Consider the following 25,557-nt stretch of genomic DNA (forward strand, 5'->3'; position numbering starts at 1 on the left):
AAAAGTCGCATTTACCTTTTTTATTTTCTATTCTGTGGCGGCAACAAGCTTCCATATTGCTCTGTTTAGTTTAACTAAAAAATGAGAAAAGGTTTTACTCGATGCAAATGTCATACAAAATTTATATTTTAATTGTTTATTTAGCCTTGATGAATGTTAAATCATATAATTAAATTACGTGTAAGAACATACGATATTTGCTAATATCGTTTTATTATTATTTAATAAATTTGTATTATTTATAAATATTTTTTATTATTTATTTATTTAAAAATATTTGCTAATATTTTTCTTCTAAAGTAAATAATTTGTATTAAATGCAGAATTTGTGGTGGTTGAGGAGATTCCCCCCTTCCATCTATGAAGCGCTTTGAGTACCCAGAAAAGCGCTTTATAAATGCAACGAATTATTATTAAGTTTTTCTTTGATTTTTTCAAAACACATTGTGGCAATGAGAGTGTTTGCATATCGTAATCATTGGTTACTGTTGTTTGTGTTGTATCCTTAGATCCCGATGACTGACTATTTGTGTTATTTGGAGCTCAACGTTTTAAAAATCTCCTTATGTCCATATTTTTGTGTAACGAGTCCGACCAGATAACTACAACGCTATTACATGCTAGCTGAGAATCGCTGGTCTTACATTAGCCTGTCACTTGTCACATGACCCAGAGCCCTGATTATTTTTTATTTTATTAAAGCAGTATATGAAATCAGATGTATTAGCCTACCTACACCATTTGGTTGTTTTGTGTTATTTAAAATATTTATAATATTTTTTTTTAAACAATGCAATTGCGCGACTGACTCCCATATGGGTCACGGCACCAAATGTAACAGATCCTACTCCGTTCCCAGGGAAAGCAAGAACTGATAAGAATGTAAATGTGTAGGCTACCTTGAAATGCCATGTAAGTCGCTTTGGATAAAAGCGTCTGTCAAATGCATAATGTAAATGTATTCAGAGCTAGCGGGATTTGAACCGCATCTCCAGTGGGTGCGCCAACAAGGACACTATAGACAGAAATATACATGTTTTAATATCAGGCAATTTATTTTATTGATTGCTATCAGGATGTGAAGAGAGTTTCAACCAGTATAACTAAAAAGTGTTACTTACCCTACCTATAAAGGGTGTTTCAAAGAACACGATATATGTCCAAAAAAAGCATACGGTGCATGCTCAGAAAACACTCTTAGCTTATTTTGCTTTTGTATTGTCCGCAAAACATGGGAACGCCATGGTTTCACTGGCGTGTGTGAAGGTTTGTAGTGTCTCATTAGGGTCACATCAGCACAAATGTCCGTATGATTAACGGCTCTTTACTCTGTAATCACTAGAGGGCGAGAAGAAGAAGACGACGCAATGAAGAAGCTGCAGTTCTGCTTCTGTCCGCTAGAGCGCGAGTGTGTGTGTGCGCGCGTGCGTGTGTGTGAGAGTCTCTTCAAAACCCGCTCGCGCACAGAGGCTCGGGACATCAAAGCGAAAACTGGCTACAAAGTAACAGTCGCGGCACGTCATCAAAGTCGCTGCGGGAAACATCAGAACGCGGGAATCCCGCGTGTCCGCGCGCGCAACCAAAGGAAAACACGGGAAAAGAGGAACTGACACGCGCCCCGGTCATCACGTCCAGTTTCTGCGGCTGCTAGTGTTGCATTCGCTTGATGCCATGCAGATATAGCGCGTGTTCACTGTGCAGACAGACCACACACACACACGGATTACTGCTCTGTAACACAACACACACACATACACAGGCTGTTGATCCACCACAGGAGCCGGAGTTTGACATCCTGTGTGTTTACAACGACATGGGGTAAGAGTCATGCTCGTATTTAAATGAACTTAGGAGACTTCAACTGAGCTTTAAAGCTCTGAAACTTACGACAGCACTGGTTACTGTGTCAGATTAAAGACTTTAAATGGCTTTTAGACACCTGATAACTGATAATGAGCGAGTGTTTATTTGTTTGCGTCAGTTCTGCATTAGGAAACTGTGGATTACAATGTTAAGCAATGTCCTGTAGTATGACAGCGTTTAAAAGCATTTTTATATAATTGTATGCATGCTGTTCCATGAACTCCTGTTGCAAAAATAATAATTTGCAACATCTAAACACACTTTTCCTAATGCACATGTGCGATTTAACTTCACATTTAACATTTTAATCTTATTGAATGTAGACAATGAATTGTCAACTACCCATACATCTCGGTTCAGCCGAAGAATCGACACTTATACTAGATTTATCATCTTTCTAGGATATTATGTATTTATTCTAAACAGTCATTTATAATTATGCATGCATCGGTTTTGTTTAAAAATATTTTTTTCGTGATCAAGATTGATTTTAAAGGCCTTTGAGCTCTTGAACTTCATCCCCGTCCTTGACCCAAATATGTCATGCATTCTCTCAGTCTTAACAATGTTGGGTTTATATGTTGTGTGTGTTCATTCTCAGAAGAAGACCCTCATCTGTCCAGTAAGAATGTTTCCATTGCACAGAGAGAGGTAAGACATCATGCTTTTCTGAGCGTTTCTTTTTCTCCTGGGGTGTTTTTGTGAATATGGGCCAGATAGCATGCATTGATCAAATTGTCAGTAATCGTTAACACCAATTTTAAAGAATATCAATGCATAATATTTTGAATATAGACCATTATTTGTCAATTATTTGTCATGAAGTGATTGATGATTTATACATATCATCATGTATAAATCAGACGGCTTGCTGTCTAGAGCATCAGCCATTAAAAAAAAACAGAAATGCACTTTAAAAAATCACTTTGTGTAAATGGACACGGCACCTGTTTTTCACATGACCCATTAATCCTGCTCTTAGCTGGACATTTTCATGGGAATTATGGATTCTGCGTGCATATATAAAGAGAGATCTTCTAGTACTGTGTTAATCTCTCTGGGAAATGACACCCCTGCACAAAAAGGTCTTGGGATATTGTTTATGAAACAGCCAGTATTGTTTTTTTTTTTTTTTTTTAGTTGCCATGACGACCGCACAATGTATGTTCTTTGGCGCCTCAAGTGTCCATCTCGTCGAGTTTCTGTTTTGACCTTCAGGAGGCCAGTAATGGGTTAAAGCAGTTTATGACGGTGTATATCGCAGTGTTATAGTGATGCTGTCGGGTCAGAACCAGAACCAGAACACGCCTGGCCTCATTTCTTCCTTATCACTACAATCTTTGTCCTTCAAATGATCCTTCTTTGTCTTAAAGGGATAGTTCAGCCAGAAATGTAAACTCTGTCAGTAATGACTCTCCCTCATGTTGTTCCCCGTCAGACTTTCCTTCATCTTCCGAACACAAATTAAGATATTAGTGATTAAATCTGAGAGTGTCTCACTCCTCCATAGGCTTCTATTGTAATTGAAACTTGCCGGCCCAGAAAGTTAGTAAAGACAATGTTTAAAATAGTCCAAGTGACTACAGCGGCTCAACCTTAAGTTTATCAAGCGACCAGAATATTTTTTGTACGTCAGAACGGAGGCTTACTATTGGCCAGCATCACACGCATCATCACACACATGACCAGCGTCGGCCAATAGTGAGCCTCCGTTCTGACACTACGTTCCACACAGAAGAAAATCTCTAGAGCTCGTTCACACATGCGCACTCTTCAAAAACTGTGCTTTAAATCTTTCTACAAACTAAAAGACGTATTTGTATGTATTCAAAATAATAGATATAGATTATATATATATCTATATTATATATAGATTTTATTATAGAGCTTATTTTGCTCAAGATAAAGATTTGAGTCCACATGTCATGCAAACTAGAAACTCTTCTTCTAACCACAGGTCGAGATCTGTCGCTCACACACACACACACACACACACACACAACTCTGCGATGATGTTTGCGAATGTTCGTTAGAACGATGGCTTCGGGAAACACACTCCTGAACGCCCTATAGCGATGTGATGTTGAGTACATCATACAAAGACAAAGTACAATTGTAGTTCGACTCTTTATTGTGTCTGTGATTTCCAGCGTGTGAAGTTAGATGATCTGATCACAGGGAAGAGTTCAAGCTCTACATGTTGATGTAGTTTCTCTCTGTGAATCCCACATGTAGAAGAACGATGCAGCGCGAGGTTCATTTCTCACTAACAATTCAGTTCCTCATTACATAAACCAATCTGGAAAAAAAGGCAATTAGAGCTAAGATGCAAATGGACAGCTAGAGGGTTCAATGATCTTTAAAACACACACACACACAGATGCACACACACACACTCACACACACTCATTCTCTCTCTCTCACACACACACACACACACAATCACTCTCTCTCACTCACTCACTCACTCACTCACTCACTCACACACACACACACACACACACACACACACTCATTCTCACTCACTCACACACACACACACATTCTCTCTCTCACACACACACACATACATACATTCTCTCTCTCTCACTCACTCACACACACACACACACACACACACACACACACACACACACACAGTCATTCTCTCACTCTCACACTCACTCACACACACACACATTCTCACTCACTCACTCACTCACTCTCTCTCTCTCTCTCACACACACACACACACACACTCTCATTCTCTCTCTCTCACACACACACTCATTCTCTCTCTCTCACACACACACTCATTCTCTCTCTCTCACACACACACTCACACTCACTCACTCTCACTCACACACACACATTCTCACTCACTCACACACACACACACACACATTCTCACTCACTCACACACACACACACACACACACACACACACACACACACACACTCATTCTCTCTCTCACACACACGCACTCATTCTCTCTCACTCACTCTCTCACTCTCTCACTCACTCACTCACTCTCTCACTCTCTCACTCACTCACTCACTCACTCACTCACTCACTCACTCACTCACTCACTCACTCACTCTCTCACTCTCTCACTCACGCACTCTCTCACTCACTCACTCTCTCACTCACTCACTCACTCACTCACTCTCTCACTCACTCACTCTCTCACTCACTCACTCTCTCACTCACACACACGCACTCATTCTCACTCACTCACTCTCTCTCACTTACTCTCTCTCTCTCACACACACACACACACACACACACACACACACACACACACACACACACACACACACACACACACACACACACACACACACACACACACACAAAAGAAATGCAGTAAAAACAGTAACAATAATGCTCAGTATTAGCACACATTACTCAGAGGGGCAAATAATTTTATATTATAACAATACCAGGAATGTGTAGTAAGTTTTCATATATAGTAAATCATTTAGTATCTGTTCTATCAGCAACACATTGGTCGACGCGTTGCAAACCAAACGGACAGATTGGAGTGTGTGTGTGTGTGTGGATCCAGAGATCTGTGGAGTCTGTTTCCCGCTGAAAGTCTTTAGCGCCAGTCGATCTCTCACACTGGACTCGTTTACAGACCCTCAGCTCAGTGTGTGTGTGTGTGTGTGTGTGTGTGTGTGTGAGAGCTGGCGCGGATCGGGGGCCGTTGGTGGGGATCTGTGTGTGTGAGAGCTGGCGCGGATCGGGGGCCGTTGGTGGGGATCTGTGTGTGTGAGAGCTGGCGCGGATCGGGGGCCGTTGGTGGGGATCTGTGTGTGTGTGTGTGTGTGTGAGAGAGCTGGCGCAGATCGGGGATCTGTGTGTTAAGCCTGGAGTGTCACCCCATGGAATTCTGGGAATTCAGAGCAGGCTATAAGAAGCGCTGCACTCCTGTTGCGATGAGGAGTCCTGAAGGCGGAGAGGAGGAAAGTGATCTCAACACCCAGAATCATAATCCAGCTGATGGTGTGTGTGTGTGTGTGTGTGTGTGTGTGTGTGTGTGTGAGAGAGACGGAGAAAGTGTGAGTGTGCGTGTGTTAGTGTGCATCTGTGTGTGTGTGAGAGAAAGAGAGAGAGGAAGTGTGTGTGTGTGAGAGAAAGAGAGAGGAAGCGGATGCGTGTGTGTGTGTTAGTGTGCATCTGTTTGTGTGTGTGTGTGTGTGAGAGAAAGAGAAAAGGTGTGTGTGAGAAGAAGTGTGTGTGTGTATGCGTGTGTGGGTCTTGGTGTGCATCTGTGTGAGTGTGTGAGTGTGTGAGTGTGTGAGTGTGTGAGTGTGTGAGTGTGTGAGTGTGTGAGTGTGTGAGTGTGTGAGTGTGTGAGTGTGTGAGTGTGTGTGTGTGTGAGAAAGAGAGAGGAAGTGTGTGTGTGTATGCGTGTGTGAGTGTTGGTGTGCATCTGTGTGAGCGAGTGAGTGTCTGAGTGTCTGAGTGTCTGAGTGTCTGAGTGTCTGAGTGTCTGAGTGTGTGAGTGTGTGAGTGTGTGAGTGTGTGAGTGTGTGAGTGTGTGAGTGTGTGAGTGTGTGAGTGTGTGAGTGTGTGAGTGTGTGAGTGTGTGAGTGTCTGAGTGTCTGAGTGTCTGAGTGTCTGAGTGTCTGAGTGTCTGAGTGTCTGAGTGTGTGAGTGTGTGAGTGTGTGAGTGTGTGAGTGTGTGAGTGTGTGAGTGTGTGAGTGTGTGAGTGTGTGAGTGTGTGAGTGTGTGAGTGTGTGAGTGTGTGAGTGTGTGAGCGTGTGAGCGTGTGAGCGTGTGAGCGTGTGAGCGTGTGAGCGTGTGAGCGTGTGAGCGTGTGAGCGTGTGAGCGTGTGAGCGTGTGAGCGTGTGAGTGTGTGAGTGTCTGAGTGTCTGAGTGTCTGAGTGTCTGAGTGTGTGAGTGTGTGAGCGAGTGAGTGTCTGAGTGTCTGAGTGTGTGAGTGTGTGAGTGTGTGAGTGTGTGAGTGTGTGAGTGTGTGAGTGTGTGAGTGTGTGAGTGTCTGAGTGTGTGAGTGTCTGAGTGTGTGAGTGTGTGAGTGTGTGAGTGTGTGAGTGTGTGAGTGTGTGAGTGTGTGAGTGTCTGAGTGTCTGAGTGTCTGAGTGTGTGAGTGTCTGAGTGTGTGAGTGTCTGAGTGTCTGAGTGTCTGAGTGTGTGAGTGTGTGAGTGTGTGAGCGAGTGAGTGTCTGAGTGTGTGAGTGTGTGAGTGTGTGAGTGTGTGAGTGTGTGAGTGTGTGAGCGTGTGAGTGTGTGAGCGAGTGAGTGTCTGAGTGTGTGAGTGTGTGAGTGTGTGAGTGTGTGAGTGTGTGAGTGTCTGAGTGTCTGAGTGTCTGAGTGTCTGAGTGTCTGAGTGTGTGAGTGTCTGAGTGTGTGAGTGTCTGAGTGTCTGAGTGTCTGAGTGTGTGAGTGTGTGAGTGTGTGAGTGTGTGAGTGTGTGAGTGTGTGAGTGTGTGAGTGTGTGAGTGTGTGAGTGTGTGAGTGTGTGAGTGTGTGAGCGTGTGTGTGTGTGAGAAAGAGAGAGGAAGTGTGTGTGTGTATGCGTGTGTGAGTGTTGGTGTGCATCTGTGTGAGTGAGTGTGTGAGTGTGCGAGTGTGAGAAAGAGAGAGGAAGTGTGTGAGTGTGTGAGAGTGTGTGTGTGTGTGTGTGTGTGAGAGAAAAAGGGAGCGGGAGCGAGAGTGTGTGAGAGAGATCGAGAGAGTGTGTGTGTGCATCTGTTTGTGTACCTTTCGTATCATAGTGTATTTATCAAGATCTGGGGAAGAGCTGAAATTCAGACATGCTAATAGGCGTTTGGTTTCGACCAATCACAACAGACTGGGTCGTCTGACCAATCAGAGCAGAGCAGCTCTCAGAAAGGCGGGGTTTAGAGAGACTGAATCTTCGAATAAACCGTTTCAAGTGTTTTCGATCGTGGATTCCTGTAAAGCTGTTGTAGGAGACTCAAAAACAACACGATAACTGTTGAATAGCATTATAGGGGCACTTAATAGCAAACTATGCATTTATTCTACAATATAATTCCCTAAAAAATATATTGCATGTTCTATTGCAGAGACTTCTGGTAGATTTTGGTGCGTTTACAATAATGCTAATCTCACTCAAAATAGGCAAATATCCGCCGTTTTGAGCTATTATTTGATCATTTCTTTCATTGGAAGGATTGGTGACGTGCAAAGGTCTTTGAGAACGCAGGTCTGACTCTGTAAGATCTCAAACTGAGACATTCACGCATGACTCACGGTGATTGACACGCTGGAGGCAGAATAATGAAAGCTTTCCTCATTATTAAGTGCAGGACTAATATTTCAACTTTCACTGAAGTCTTTAAGTCACACAAGACCTCTCGCACTGGTAATGTTCTCTGGAATAACCAGTGGGCAGAAATCAAATCTCAAATGCTTCTAATGCCGTCAAGTGTTAGATTTACACAGATGCAACTTCTCATAACGTGACCGACAGACACTGCGGATGGGAATGATGATGTATCATTATGGTGCATTATGGGAAGAGGATCATCTTTCAGCGATACCCGTCCTTCTGCTCTAATCTACATTAAGATTATTGGATTTTACACTTCTGAAATGCAACCCTTCCTAGATCCTCTTCCGGATTTCAACTTTTTGATTCGCACATATTAATCTGCCATATATATATTAAATATTGCATGGAAAATATGCTAAATATTATATTCTGTCTGCTGTCTATCTAATTTGACCTGCATTTAGGGATGATTTATTTTTATTTTTTAATATTGTGGGTCTTTTGTCTAATTAAATAGACATGCATTTGCAATATGCATACATTTCCAGAACAGAAATTTGAACATTGGATACTAAATTGTTTCATTTATAATTTTTTGGGTCTGTATAAGTTTAAATAATAATTTTTAATAAAGGCTGAGAATTTAAGAATATATTTTAATCTTTACAGGAATTTAAATATAATAATAATAATATACTGTGTGTGTGTGTATATATATACATATATACATATATATATATATATATATATATATATATATATATATATATATATGTATATATATACTGTATACATACAGTATATTATTATTATAATATTAAAATTCCTGTAAAGATTAAAATATCACTTTTTAAAATTCTTAAATTCTCAGCCTTTATTAAAAATAATTATATGCCTTTATTAAAAATAATTATATATATATATATATATATATATATATATATATATATATATATATATATATATATATATATTATTGTTATTACAATTTATACACATAAATACACACACACACATACATACATATATATATATATATATATATATATATATATATATATATATAATGTAAGTAAATATTAAAAATAATGTGTAATAATAATATTTATTAGAATGTATATTAAGTGTGTATGTACAGTATATGTGTGTATAGCCTAAATGTGTATATGTAATAATAATGACAATACCAATGATATTAACACATTTTATTATATAGAAAGAAATACATAAATAGACACGGATGTATTATACATGTATTACGGTAAATAAAAAATAGATATTTAAAAGTTTGAAAATAATCAATTTATATATTATTAAATTGTTTCATGTGTAATAATAATAATACTTATTAGTATATATATTGTGTGTGTATGTACGGTCGGTAGGCTACATGTTTTCAGTCGTATTGCTCTGTTGTTTGAACACACACTCACACACTCTTTTGCACTGTGTGTGTGTCGTAGGGAACAGCCGATCTACAGCACACGAGCTCATGTCTTCCAGATCGATCCCGGCACCAAACGCAACTGGATCCCGGCCAGCAAACATGCGGTCACCGTCTCCTTCTTCTATGACGCTAACAGACACGCGTACCGCATCATCAGCGTGGGCGGGACCAAGGTGAGGCGCTCTCTACTGTGTTTATTATTTACTGAAAGCTTATTTATTCAGCTTTCAGATGATATATACATCTCATTTTCAGAAAATGTACCTATGTGACTGGTTTTGTGGTGCAGGGTCACATACATATATATACAGTAGTCGACATTTGAAGTGGATCAAATCCTTTCATTATTTATTTAATTTTTATTTAATTTTTTTATTTAGAAAAGGGACAGTGTACATTAATTAACATTCATAAATGTAAATGTACCCAAATTAGCCCGAAGGCTAGTTTTCATTGGTAGTCCCTTTGCCAGGTGTTATTAGGCTCTAAGCTAGAAGAAAGGGTTAAACATTACAACAATATACTACAACAATCATAAAACTGGAACTTGTAAACACCTCTGTAAAATACAATTAAACGTATTATACAATAATAAAAAAACTATATATATACACACACAATAATAAAAAAAATATATTGTTATGAGTTAAATATGACTGATTAGGTCTATAATAAGATTAATAATAATAATAGAGGAGCAACATTAATGTTCACATTGTTGGTTATGAAGAAGCCATTTCTTAAAATTAAGCTTAAAGGTAGGGTAGGTCAGAATTGTCTAAAAAAACTTTTATTCAAATTTGTTTAAACTGTCTTTATATACCAATCCATAATTAAAATGCAAGTACTCTGAAATAGAGAGTATAAAAAACTGAGTGACTCTAGTGTATTTAATCTTCAATAAACACAGCTCATTAATTCCATTCACTCCCACCTAAAAACGGGTGCGCGACTGCGCGCATGTGGGCGGAGCCAGTAATAGCGGCGGTAGTCATGGCGACGGAGAGTGACAGTCGCGCAAGCCAATCACTTGTTTCGTCCCGGTAGGAATTAATGAGCTGTGTTTTTTGAAGATTAAATACACTATAGTCACTCAATTTTTATACTCTCTTTTTCAAAGTACTTACATTTTAATTATGTATTGGTATATAAAGACAGTTTAAGCCAATTTGAAAAAAAGTTCTTTAGACAATTCTTACCTACCCAACCTTTAAAAGAGTTAAATTATGATCTCTCTCTAATTGAGTGAGGAACAATAATTCCACTGATGTGAAGCTCTATATGAGTAAACGGCTTGACCAAACCAGGTTTTCTTACGTGGAATAATACAATCCGCTCTTGTAATTCTGTTTTCAATAGATTTAAATTGAATAAAAAACAGCCAGAGGAGAAGGAGCCAACCCATGCATAATCTTATAAACTAAACAGACATTTTTAAAGTTGATTAGATTTTCCCAGTTAAAAAAGTTATACTTATTTAAAATATGACTGATGAAAACTTAATTGTTTTTTTATCTAAATTTTGTATAGTGATTCTAATGGTTTTAGGACTATCAGATGAGTATTTGACCAGCTTGTCAAACAATATGTGACATGAAAGTGAAAGTGACATTAAAGTTATACATGAATTTTGAACAATACTGTTCTTGTCTTAGCACAACTTTGAACTTTTTTGATCCACTTCAAATGTTGACTACTGTATATAAATGAACTAAATTAATAGTTTTTTTTTTTTTACAACAAAAATGAACCATCACTGAACTGAAACTATCCACTATCCACGCTATTGAAACTAACTTTGTTGCATTATTTTCCTGTTAAAGCTGCTTTGAAACGATCTGTATTGTAAAAAGCACTGTATAAATAAAGCTGACTTGGCTTGTAGGCTGATGGGATCTGTGGTGAGTTTCGCTGTTATAAGCTCTGTGATGAACACAGGTTTTGCCCGACACACACCAGACTCGAGCTCAACTGAGCGTCTCTTAATCCACACTTGATGAGTTGGACGACGTCTCGGCTCCTCGAAAAAAGATCTCTTAAGTTCAACCCTTGCAGTCTTTAAAAACTTATCCTGAAAGTTTGAGTCAGAATAGTTTGATTATAATCAAAATGAGGATGTGAAAGCAACTAGTAAAATAGTCTACCCGTTTAAACCTCTTCATTTAGACACCTCTTAGCAACCGTTTATTTTTTAAAACAAGTAAAAGCTTTAGAAAAAATACTGATGTATTATGTGTAATAGAAAGAAAAAAAAAACATTTTAAGCTTGACCTTTTTTTAAGCATTTAATGTCTCCCTGCAGTTAATAATTGCATCCCTTAAAACTCATCTTTGATCACCAAAATGACATATTTAAATGTTTTTTTCTTGAAAGAAATGTCTTCATGCATTAAAATATCTTGAATGTAACTCGACACCCTTGCCTCATTTAGTATGCGAGGTTCTATGAATATGCAAATGAGCCCCGCCTCCATTCACTCACTCAGCTCAGAGATCCACTTGTTTACGATCACACGTTGATCTGATTGTTTACACAGTTCTATGAATATGCAAATGAGTGCCGCCTCCACTCACTCACTCACTCACTCAGAGATCTACTGGTTGACGATCACACGTTGATCTGATTGGTTACAAGGTAGTGTCAGAAACACCAGCGATTTCAAACCGTGTTTTTGAGACTGTCTTTGGTTCACTGCAGTTTTAAGCAGAAAATACTCAGCAATGCTGTCGACTTATGAACTTACACATGCTTTGTCTTAAAGCAGATTAAAAACACCACATAGACACATAAACAACATTAAAAGCTGGATTTTCCCATAGACTTCAGGACGACAGAACCGAAAGTGCTAAAATGCAAACTTGTGCATTTTAACTTGCAAACTTGTTTCCGGGGTTTGGCCTTCAAAAATTCTTCATCTGTGCAGCACTATAACTCTCTAAGAAATGTAGTATATTAGACTATACAGTGTGTGTGTATATATATATATATATATATATGTACATATACACACACAGTATATAAATAAGATGTTGGATATACAGTATGCAAACCTCTACAGACAGTCAGACTCCTGGAAATCAAGCACATTTGCAGATTAGTGGTATGTTTGCAATAGCACATAATTATCATATTACTGTCCACACTGCACTGTGCACAGCTATTCTCTGTTTATTGAATATGTCTGGATGGCCTGTGACGATTGCCCAAATGTTCAGTGTACAGCTGAGCACACAGTGTGAGATACTCATCTTCCCTTTACACGGTCACAGACCAACTGGAAGCAATACACACTCCAACAATGAGAATATGGTGCAAAAAAAAGTTCATTTATTTCAGTAATTCAACATAAAAGGTGAAACTAATATATTAGGCTATATAGACTCATTACATGCAAAGTGAGATATTTCAAGCCTTTATTTGTTATAATTTTGATGATTGTGGCTTACAGCTTATGAAAACCTTAAATTCAAAATTAGAATATTGTGAAAAGGTTTTCATAAGCTGTACGCCATAATCATATTAGTTTCACCTTTTAAGTTGAATTACTGAATTACTAACTTTTGCACCATATTCAAATTTTTCCAGTTTCACCCGTATATGTGATTTCTAAGATAATTTTTTTAAAAACTGAATGAATGTAACGTAACATGCAACATGTGAAGTCAAACTATATTCACATAGGCGTACTATAAATATAGTAGGCAGCATGCATTTTTACATTTATGCATTTATCCAATGCATTTGATCAGGTCATGCATTCCCTGGGAATCAAACCCATGACTTTGTCCTTTCTAGCTCAGTTCAGCTCAATGTTGATTCGGTTCAGCTCTACAGAAGACAATAGTGTCATTATTCAGTGCAAGTCAATTCCAATTTTGTTCTCGTCTGATAGTGTCAGTGTGGTTAAATCCATAATATTACTGATATATTAATTTGTCCTCTTTTGACATTTAGACCTTTTGACAGTTTTTAATTAATGAGTCAAGACGAAGATTGTGGTTGATGATATTACTCATTTTTATTAATTATGGTGAAAATGGAAGCTCAAATTAGTGGGAAATGGTTTTGCATTGGTATTCTCTGGATTTATATATAGCCTATGCACATTTCCATCATGGCCCATGTGGCCCATGGCTTCACATACTTTTAAAAAAAGCATTCATTGCAAAAATAATACACTTGAGTGCAAATTGAATGCAATGTTTTCTGTGTACTTATTTGCAAGTTATTTACAATTAAAATTAAAATGTATTTTTGTTTAAATCTATAGTAGTGTGTTTTTTTTACCCACTTCAGTAAGAGTAATCTTTATATGTAACTTCATAATTACTTCTATTGTCTTTTGTACTGACAAGCAAAATATATTTCAATGTTATTTCTATTGAAACGTGTGTCACGTATTTAAATAATTTCACATTTGTAATAAAGTTGCAGTTTAGTACATTTAAAATACCTTAACGTTTAATTACAAATAACAGTTATTGGTATAATCAAGGACTACATGTGTTGATGTTATTTCCACTGAAACAGTCGGACAGGGCGGGGCATATCGAACAGCTCCTCCCCTTTTTTAAAATAGCCAATAGCGTTTTGTTTATATCACAGCTAGAGCTGTTGAACTCAGTAAAGCCGCAGTTTCCTCCTAATCTCCATATCACTATAAAATACAGCATTATGTCCAGAATTCAAATGGGTCTGATTATATGTTTTCTGGTCTGCGATGACTCGATCACATGATCCGCTCTGTGTGTCGTGTCTCTGGATCAGAGCTGTGGCGGATCATGTGACACTAACATCAAACCAGACTTCATTCGCCACAATGGAAAGCATATTTACACTGTCTGAATCGTTCCCTATCCCCTATATAGTGCACTTTCACCATGTAGAAAACAGTAAATGTGTGAAGAAGTGACCGATATCAGCCGCAGCTTCAGCATCTGCTTATAATGCAGGGGGCGGAGCTTCAGATTCTAGAGAGCTTTTGATTGGACAGAAAATCTGAGAAGCTGAAGTGCAGAGTGATGTTATCAAAATCATTGATCTATATTGACGGAAGTGAGCGACTACATTTTGAATGCTTATTGCTTATATCTTCTAAATGCGAATTTTGTAATTGTTTTGAAGCACACTCGCTTATAGATAACAGTAATGCAAACATATTCATACTAAAAGCCAAAAAAACTTTATTTTTTGATTTTGATTTCAAGGGGACTTTAAAGCATAACAAAAGATTATTAAAACATAAAGTAAAACATTTAATTTTACATTATTACAAAGTGCACTTTTTTTTTTTTTTATGTGTACTTAAGTCAAGGTTGTGTACTCTATAAGTGCACTTAAGTAGCCTTTTATGTCATTAGTTGTATATTATGTGCAATATGTTTTTAAAAAAAAATGCTTTTAAGATTTAAAGTACACTACAAGTGTTTTTTCGCCCTTACTATATATTTTGTACACCAAAATGTGTCAAAGTGTACATGAAACCAAGTTTTTTTATTAAGTTTGCTGACGACACGGTGATTGTGAGTCTGCTACAGGGGGAAGAGTCTGGCCATGGTCCAGTTGTGGAGGATTTTGGTGACCTGGTGCGATGATTCTTATCTAAAGTTAAATACATAAGTCTCCTATGTTTATTTTTATTTTTTGGATGACCGAATTCTTTTTATCTGCAAAACAAATTTACCTGCGGGTATGAAATAAAGATACCTTACCTTACCACATTCAATGCATTTCTTTTCAACGAGCAGGTTTTCAATGCATGTGGAAAGATGTGCGTACTATGCTTGTTGCGACGCACACACTGCATACTAGCAGCACTCTTGTAAACGTGCCGTAGGTTTAGCAGAAATGCTCTCAGTGATTCTCAGTGCTCTGATTCAACATGCCAGGAAATCCATCCGAAAATGTGGTGGTGTAACGTAATAAACATCAACCTTTCTGATGCCGTTTATTGAGTCGATGTGATTAGGGCCGGAACGAAATACTCCCCACGAGAGGATTTACGCAGAAGAGAAGGTTAACAGCTCAACACCTGATATCAGAGGCAATGAGACGCCTCTTAAAGGAGCGCTCAGAGTAATGCATCAGTGCAGAGCCACACGACTCGCATCCGCTCGGGATAATCGATCGACACGTGTTGATGGAGCGGATCAGAGCTGTCTAACCTCCCGGCCCGAGACGCTGGTCGAAGACCTCACACACAGACGACCTTGAGTGGTGTGAGATCAGACACAATAGTCTCATGCTGCGTCTCAATTTGCCTCCTTATACAACGCCCTAAAAGTATGTATCGTATTTTCCGGATTATAAGTCGCACTTTTTTCATAGTTTGGCTGGTCCTGCGACTTATAGTCAGGCGCGACTTGTATATCTAAATGAATTCATACTGACTGAGATGAACCAAGAGAAAACATTACCGTCTACAGCCGCGAGAGGGCGCTCTAGTTAGCGGAGTTGTTCAGAAGCGACACCGAGGAAGAACTCAATGTGTTCAGTGTTGTGGAGTGAGATCGGGAGCTTGGTGAACTTGCTGACCGGTAACTTGTCGGACTCGCTGGCTAATGTTAGTTTAGCCTTCAGCCTCCCAGGTATATGTTCTTTATGCTATTGTGCAGCTGAATAACTGTTAATGTGTTACGCTAACACACCGGACACTATTCAGCTGTTGTTCTGTGTGCTGTTGTGGAGCTGAATAACTTGCCTTTCCAGATTAAATGTCTGTTCTTGGTCTTGGATTTTGTGAAATAAATTTCTAAATAAATGTGATTTATAGTCCAGTGCGACTTATATATGTGTTTTTCCTCTTTGTGATGCATTTTTTGACTGATGCGACTTATACTCCGGAGCGACTTATAGTCCGGAAAATACAGTACTGTATTGTAACTACAGCGGCTCAACCATAAAGGAACACACTGACTTTTTGTGACTTTAGCTTATTCACCGTATCCGCCAGAGTTAGATAAGTCCATACACACCCTTCTCATCTCGTCTCCTCACCGCGGGGCTTCTCAGGCGCTGCGAGCAAATCCCTCCGCAGAAGTAGCAGTGCTTCGCCTTCTGAGAATATAGTTCCCAGTGTGTATATGGTTAGAAGATGGCTGTGTGTCATGTGACCTTGTTATTTGTACACGCTGTGACTATACAAATCACAACATGTGAATAGGAAAATGTTGGCGTTATTTTGTCACTTATTGGGAGCAGTATGCTAGCTGGAGCCATTTACCTCCAGTCTTTGTGCTAAGCTAGGCTAGCGGTGGGTGCGTCAGACAGAGTTACGGTACGCATTGAGATGAGAAGGGTGTGTATGGACTTATCTAACTCTATACGGTGAATAAGCTAAAGTCACAAAAAGTCGGCGTGTTCCTTTTAAGTTTATCAAGCGACGACAATACTTTTTAAAACTCTTCACGCTTTAAAATATCTTGAATGTAACTCAACACCCTTGCCTCATTTAGTATGCGCGGTTCTATGAATATGCAAATGAGCCCCGCCTCCACTCACTCACTGCAGCTCAGAGATCCACTGGTTGACGATCACACGTTGATCTGATTGGTTACAAGGTAGTTTGTGACGTCAGAAACACCAGCGATTTCAAACCGTGTCTTTGGTACACTGCAGTTTTAAGCAGAAAATACTCAGCAATGCTGTTAACTTATGAATTTACACATGCTTTGTCTTAAAGCATATTAAAAGACAACATTAAAAGCTGGATTTTCACCACAGGGGGACTTTAAATTTTTTTTAATGTTTTAGTACAGTCAAAGCAATGACATACTAACTACACCTTTAAATCATGCTTTCTCAAGCCAACATGAGTCTTTCTTCACTGCGTCACACTTTCACTTTACTGATTTGCTTTTTTGTAATGTTGAGATGAATATTAGGGACAAAAACAAAAAAAACAGCTCCACATTGAATTAAACTGACATTTTGAAGTACCGTAGACCTCCTGAAATCGTATTTTGTTGTAAAACATACTCCAGTAATCCTTTTATTTTGCACACAGTTTGCTTCTGAGCACTGAAGATTAGAAACTTGTTCTGTTGTTGCATTAGTATTGAACGTCACTCAGTTTGACCTCTCTCTATTACAATGATATCAGCATTCATATTAAACTCATGATTGTTTGCTCACCAAAGCCTCTAAATCTCAGTTGTACGTGGATTACTGGCGCGTCTCGACTTCATCCAACACCTCTAAACTGACCCACATTTGGATTGAGGATGACCTCACTGTCACGAGTCCAGTTCAGCCATTATTCCTCCGGTCACCGTGGTAATCTGTGGTCACATGACTCGTGAAGTCACATGACTCCTGCTGTCAGGAGGAACAGGGGTCATTAGAGAACAAGAGAGAATCAAACAATAAGCCATGAGAGACTGTGTGTTACGACACCTTTACAACAGTGAACAAACTCTTTTATGAAACTGCAATATGATGAAAGATCCTGTTCAGTTAAGATACATTTAATAGGCTAATAATAAGGCTATCAATATTATATATATATATATATAAATATATATATATATATATATATATATATATATATATATATTGTGCAAAAGTTCATTTATTTCAGTAATTCAATTCTTAAAAGGTAAAACTAATATATTATATAGACTCATTACATGCAAAGTGAGATATTTCAAGCCTTTATTTGTTATAATTTTGATGATTATGGCTTACAGTTTATTAAAACCCCAAATTCAGAATTAGAAAATTGTGAAAAGATTTTCATAAGCTTTCATAATCATCAGAATTATAACAAATAAAGGCTTGAAATATCTCACTTTGCATGTAATGAGTCTATATAATATATTAGTTTCACCTTTTAAGTTGAATTACTGAAATAAATTAACTTTTGCACAATATTCTCATTTTTCGAGTTTCACCTGTAATTACGGTACTACTAAATTTTTGGTGTTCTTGCACGTATTGCGTAAAAGTTACCGTATTTTTATTTTTTTAAAAACATTTTTAACTTATTTTGAACCCAGAATATTATTTTAAATGGGTGCTTATTCAGAACTATCTGATACATAGTGTTTTTTGTGTGATTGAGATCATCTCTCTTGGCAGGCGATCATCAACAGCATGATCAGCCCCAACATGACGTTCACGAAGACGTCTCAGAAGTTCGGTCAGTGGGCCGACAGCAGAGCCAACACGGTCTACGGCCTCGGATTCGCCACGGAGAACCAGCTGCACCAGGTGTGGACGCCACGACAGTAATGTCTGCTTTAATGGCCTGTCCACAGATGACAGGCCTGAAACATGCTCTGTGCGAGTGCATGAATGTAAACACTTGAGATGAGATTAAAAAACAACATAATGCAGTTTTACACAGACATGTGTGCAAGTGCTTGCATCACCCCTTCTATAATACTGCATTGTGTGGGTTTTTTTGTTGCAGTTTGCCGAGCGTTTTAAGGAGGTGAGGGAAGCTGCACGCATGGCCAGAGAGAAATCACAGGACAAGATGGAGCTGAGCTCCGCCGCTCTCAGTATCGCAGCTCCTCAGGTGTGACATCAGCTCTTTTGTGTGCAGTATGTGCATAAGCGAGTGAAAAAGGCACACAGACTTAAACTGAAGTAATCCTAAATTCAAAATTCTACTTGCTACACTTTAGCAGCTGCATAGCAACGTCCTGGCAACCACCCAACATTCTAGCAACCTGGCAATGCATTGAAGCCACTCGTTAGCAACCACATAGCAGCAAGCTAAGAACCATTTGCAACACATCAGCAGCTGCATAGCAACGCCGTGGCAACTGCCCAACAGTCTAGCAACCTGTCAATGCATTGAAGCCACCCCTTAGCAACCACATAGCAACATTCTGATTCCTAACAACTATTCATAACACTTCAGCAACTGCATAGCAACGCCCTGGCAACCACCCAACATTCTTACAGCCTGGCAATGCATTGAAGCCACTAACTATCAACCACATAGCAACATTCTAACAACCACTCACAACACATCAGCAGCTGCATAGCAACGCCCTGGCGACCACCCAACATGCTAGCAACATGACAATGCATTCATGCCACTCCTTAGCAATCACATAGCAACATCCTGATTCCTAACAACTTCTCACAACATTTCAGCAGCTGCATAGCAACGCCCTGGCAACCACCCAACATTCTGGCAGCCTGGCAATGCATTGAAATCACTCCTTAGCAACCACATATCAACATCCTAACAACCATTCACAACACTTCAGCAGCTACATAGCAATGCCCTGGCAACCACTCAACATTCTAGCAACCTGTCAATGCATTGAAGCCACCCCTTAGCACCCACATAGCAACATTCTGATTCCTAACAACTATTCATAACACTTCAGCAACTGCATAGCAACGCCCTGGCAACCACCCAACATTCTTACAGCCTGGCTATGCATTGAAGCCACTAACTATCAACCACATAGCAACATTCTAACAACCACTCACAACACATCAGCAGCTGCATAGCAACGCCCTGGCGACCACCCAACATGCTAGCAACATGACAATGCATTCATGCCACTCCTTAGCAATCACATAGCAACATCCTGATTCCTAACAACTTCTCACAACATTTCAGCAGCTGCATAGCAACGCCCTGGCAACCACCCAACATTCTGGCAGCCTGGCAATGCATTGAAATCACTCCTTAGCAACCACATATCAACATCCTAACAACCATTCACAACACTTCAGCAGCTACATAGCAATGCCCTGGCAACCACTCAACATTCTAGCAACCTGTCAATGCATTGAAGCCACCCCTTAGCACCCACATAGCAACATTCTGATTCCTAACAACTATTCATAACACTTCAGCAACTGCATAGCAACGCCCTGGCAACCACCCAACATTCTTACAGCCTGGCTATGCATTGAAGCCACTAACTATCAACCACATAGCAACATTCTAACAACCACTCACAACACATCAGCAGCTGCATAGCAACGCCCTGGCGACCACCCAACATGCTAGCAACATGACAATGCATTCATGCCACTCCTTAGCAACCACATAGCAACATCCTGATTCCTAACAACTTCTCACAACATTTCAGCAGCTGCATAGCAACGCCCTGGCAACCACCCAACATTCTGGCAGCCTGGCAATGCAGTGAAATCACTCCTTAGCAACCACATATCAACATCCTAACAACCATTCACAACACTTCAGCAGCTACATAGCAATACCCTGGCAACCACTCAACATTCCAGCAACCTGTCAATGCATTGAAGCCACCCCTTAGCAACCACATAGCAACATTCTGAATCCTAACAACTACTCATAACACTTCAGCAACTGCATAGCAACGCCCTAGCAACTACCTAACATTCTTACAGCCTGGCAATGCATTGAAGCCACTACATATCAACCACATAGCAACATTCTAACAACCACTCACAACACTTTAGCAGCTGCATAGCAACGCCCTAGCAACCACCCAAAATTCTAGCAGCCTGGCAGTGCATTGAAGCCACTCCTCAGCAACCACATAGCAACATCTTAACAACCACTCACAACACATCAGCAGCAGCATAGCAACGCCCTGGCAACTGCGCAGAACACCTAGTTTTGCACAGGCAAACATGATTTATTTTCACTTCGTTTCTCACAGATATTTTGTGTCTGTGGTAAACTAAGAGTTACTGTAATCCTAGACCCACCTAGAGAGAGAGAGAGAGAGAGATGAGCTGGGTCATTCGTCTCACTGGGAAGTGAGAGGAGAACTAGGACAGTGATAAAATTATCCGGAGCTGTCCTGTTCACTCTCTGCCAGCGTCTGTCTTCTCGAACGATGCTCTTCTTTTCAGGTCAACAGGCTGTCGAAGTGACGCAGACCTCTCGACCGCCCGTTTGTCCTGGTATTCACACTCAATTCTGCACGATGTGCTTCAGTTCCGCTTTTGTCAGCATCCGTTCTCATTGTGTCGAATCTGAGAGGACAAGGTCAATCTTCAGCACCAGTTCTATAGTGTTAAACATGGTTACATTCACACACAGTTCGGTTATAAACCAGAGTGACATCGGCAATCTAGAACCAATCAAGATTCACATCTGAATTTTGTAATACTAGCAATTGAATAAGAATTCTATGACTAAATTAAAAGATTGAATCTTTAAAATATATACTAAAATTAAAACACACACACACACACACACACCCACACACACACACACACACACACACACACACACACACACGTATATATATATATATTGACAGCAGTAATTGTATACTGCATACTGTAATTGTATACATACTGACATACTTACAACTTATATATATTATTTTATTTCATTTAAGTATGTAGTTGACTTAAATATTTATTTATTTTTATATTTTGTTTTAATCTTGACCTTCAAATAATTTTGTGTTTTGTCATTTTTATTAGTTGTTTATTAAAAAAAAAACTGTCTAATGATATTTATTTCAATTTTAGTGTTTTTAGTACATTCAAAGTAAATGAAAATGAGATGTTGCATTGGCAACTAGTTGAAATAAAATAATTTTATATATATATATATATATATATATATATATATATATATATATATATATATATATATATTGTATAATTTCACTGAGGTTTATATTTTAATGGTTTTAGTTTTAGTTAACTATAATAACCCTGAAGCCGGTCGATATATTTGATTTAATTCACATAAACAAAAGCTTTAATTTAAAGTGTTTTTGACAGCTAAAACAAATTGATATCATTTAAAAATGAAAATTTGTACATGCAATGATGTATTTATTTGAAATAAATTGGATAATATATTTTCAAGCGCTACAACATACTGACTTCAATTCAATATTTTGATCTAGTCTTTAAAGGTGTGGTATAATGCCCTTTTCACAAGATGTAAAATAAGTCTCTGATGTCCCCAGAGTGTGTGTGTGAAGTTTTAGCTCAAAATACCCCACAGATATTTTTATATATCATGTTAAAATCGTCACTTTTTGAGGGTGAGCAAAAACACACAGTTTTGTGTCTGTCCCTTTAAATGCAAATGAGCTGCTGCTCCCGGCACAGGGGGCGGAGCTTCAACAGCTTGTGTCTTTTTACCTCACACACACAAAAACACACACGCACTGAACATTTCACAAACTTTTAGCCTTTTATGTTCAAACCGGAGTCAGACAATGATGGAGAGACTCGAGAAGAAGTGACAACATGTAGAAGAACAGGACATTTCTGAATTGTTAGTTGATGAATTTATGTAGATGGGGGATTATCACGCTGATACTTCCGCATTCAGTGATCTTTGTGCACTGCCACTTCCGGTGAATCACTCATCACTCTGGCGAACCCATGATGGACGACCCTAAGTTTATTTAGACTGCATCCCCACCTCTGCATTATATATTTATACAAACATACGTGCTACCTTGTTTTATTTTAAAGTTTGGCCCTTCATCCCGGCGAACCGCTTTAATCCACTTCTTCATTAGACTCAGTCCAGTCGGGAATCCAAGGAAACTTAAAGGGGTCATGACATGAGAAACCAAATTTGCCTTGATCTTTCGGTATATAAGAGGTCTTTGTGTCATTAAAACGTCCTGCAAGTTTCATAGCTTTAGACGTCCTCCCCATTATAAACGAATCATTTATTTAATCAAGCTCTAAATACAGCTCGTTCTGGATCCATGGTAAGAAGTGACGTACCAGCGTTTGCATATGACCGCCTCCAGCACAAGACAACTACGCTCACTTCGTATCATTGCCGCGCGCCTCACAAGTGTTCAGTCGCCGGACAGCGAGTGGGTCTGTGTACAGGGAAATTACGACGCCGCAGATGTGCTGTTCCTGGCTGTGGACAAACAACATCTGTGAATACGCTGCGAAAGATCCAGTCGTCAGGGGAAAATGGATGCACTTTATTTTTTGCGGACGTCCCAGTCACGGCAGTGTTAGTTTAAGCGTTTGTTCTATACATTTGAAGGATGACTGTTTTGAGAACAAATCCCAAAATGATGCTGGCTTTGCCAGAAAACTGTTGCTCAAAGATAAGTCCGTGCCGACTATTCTGGGCTCAACAACGACGTAAGTAATGTATTTAAAACTTTAAACTACTTTTTAAATACGCTGAATCCGCAAATGTTCTGGCTGGGGGCGTTAATAATTGATGCATAGGCACTGACGTTAGCCAATCATAACAGTGGGCGTTAACACTGAACTCTTAAAGGGGAAACACCCCCAAAACAGACTGTTTGAATCAGAGGATGAGAAACAGGGAAAAGGTCATAAATCACTACATTTTAAAAGTTTTTTGTACAAATAACTATAGTACTACTATAATTGCACCTTAGGGAACATAATAATAAAAAATAAAAACCCATGTCATGACCCCTTTAAATAAGGTTGGCGTTGTTTGTTTGATTGACAAAGTAGAACAGAGCAGTGACATCTAGCCTTCGTTTCAGCCGCTGTTGAACTGCGCAAAGTTGAAAAATCCCGCCCATGAAACCCGGAAGCGTGATAATCCCCTATTATGTGTAGTTATCTTCTAGTCATTGATTAGCATATTCTGTTTTGATGATCTATAAATCGTGTTCAGGGGGCGGGGTTTATGTAAATTCTAGGGTTGGTGATGTCACTAATCCGGGAAGAATGTCGTGTAGTTTCTACCAGCCGTTTGTTGTAGTCCTTAAAAAACTATTTCTTTAAAAGCAAATATCTCCCTTTGCTCTGAACTTTGAGCGTTGTAACTTTGCAGATGTTGTTTATGATCAAACAGCAACATTACACACTAACTACAGTTGGAAACGTGAAATCATACGTCTTCCCTCCCCATGATAAATGTTGTAAATGCCTGTGTGTTTTATCGTTTTCTCTCATGCTTTCGATCCGGACGCTGTCAGTTCTCTCAGGTGAGTTTGACATCGGCTCACGGCACGCGTCAGCATCAGCGCAGATCTTTGCACAGGGACATTAGCAGACGCTGTTGATGTAGAAAAGAGGGTTGTGCTTTATCACACTATAACACACACACACACACACCACGTGTGCCGTGAGCTCCACATTCAGTGACTCCCACGGTGAACCCTGTAGCATCATCTGCACCGCAGGAGCAGAATCAGGTCATCCTTACTTTCACCATAAACCAGCTAAAGGAGAAGTTCACTTTCAAAATAAACATTTCCTGATAATTCACTCTCCCGCATGTCTTCCAAGATGTTCATGTGTTTCTTTCTTCAGTCGAAAAGAAATGAAGGTTTTTGATGAAAACATTCCAGGATTGTTCTCCATATAATGGACTTCAGTGGCAACCAACGGTTTGAAGGTCCAGATGTGAGTTTCAGTCTCGACACGATCCAGCCGAGGAATAAGAGTCTTATCTAGCGAACCAGCGGCCATTTTATAAAAAATTATGTACTTTTTAACCACAAATGCCCGTCTTGTACCGTCTCTGAGATGCGTCACGCATTACATCATCACTTTGGAAAGGTCACGCGTGACGTAGTTGGAAGAACCGACCCAGTGTTCACAAGTGTGGAGTAGGAGGACCGTTCAAAGTTATTGTGTGTTGAATGACACATATTTATATGTTTTTGTGTCAGTTTATTGTTTAAAATGGTTCTTACGCCTGCGTATCCTGGATGTTTAACGATGTCACGCGTGACCTTTCCAACGTGATGATGTAATGCACGTCGCATCTCAGAGGCGGTACAAGACGCCATTTGTGGTTAAAAAGTACCGTATATACCCGAATATAAGACAAGGTTTTTGGTCTAAAAATAGGCTGAAAAATGGGGGGTCGTCTTATATTCGCGATATAGACAAAATCACGGGGGGAAAGGGGAATGAATTAATATGAAATAGTGACTGAAACGCGACCCATTAAGACAAAACCAGCTTTTCCTTCCAAGATGTTAATCTGCACAAAAATCCTGATAGTTGAGCCGTCGTCTGATGAAATCAAATACACATAAGATAAAAACAATATCTGTGCTGTGATTTCGGCTATACTTGCATGTAAAATTAGGA

The 25,557-nt window shown here is 39.2% G+C and overlaps 1 protein-coding gene across 1 annotated transcript in view; it reads left to right on the forward strand.

Annotated features, from left to right (window-relative positions):
• Nucleotides 1–1,399: 1,399 nt before the first annotated feature.
• LOC306998893 (homer protein homolog 3) overlaps nucleotides 1,400–25,557 on the forward strand; it is a 43,281-nt gene continuing 19,123 nt past the window's right edge. The window contains exons 1-5 of the mRNA XM_079613291.1: nucleotides 1,400–1,818; nucleotides 2,465–2,514; nucleotides 9,577–9,733; nucleotides 18,640–18,771; nucleotides 18,974–19,081. Coding sequence (XP_079469417.1) covers nucleotides 2,492–2,514; nucleotides 9,577–9,733; nucleotides 18,640–18,771; nucleotides 18,974–19,081 — 420 coding nt within the window. The 5' untranslated portion in view covers nucleotides 1,400–1,818; nucleotides 2,465–2,491. The remainder of the gene's footprint in view (nucleotides 1,819–2,464; nucleotides 2,515–9,576; nucleotides 9,734–18,639; nucleotides 18,772–18,973; nucleotides 19,082–25,557) is intronic.

Source organism: Phoxinus phoxinus, assembly GCF_949152265.1.
Source record: "Phoxinus phoxinus genome assembly, chromosome: 5".
NCBI lineage: Eukaryota > Metazoa > Chordata > Actinopteri > Cypriniformes > Leuciscidae > Phoxinus > Phoxinus phoxinus.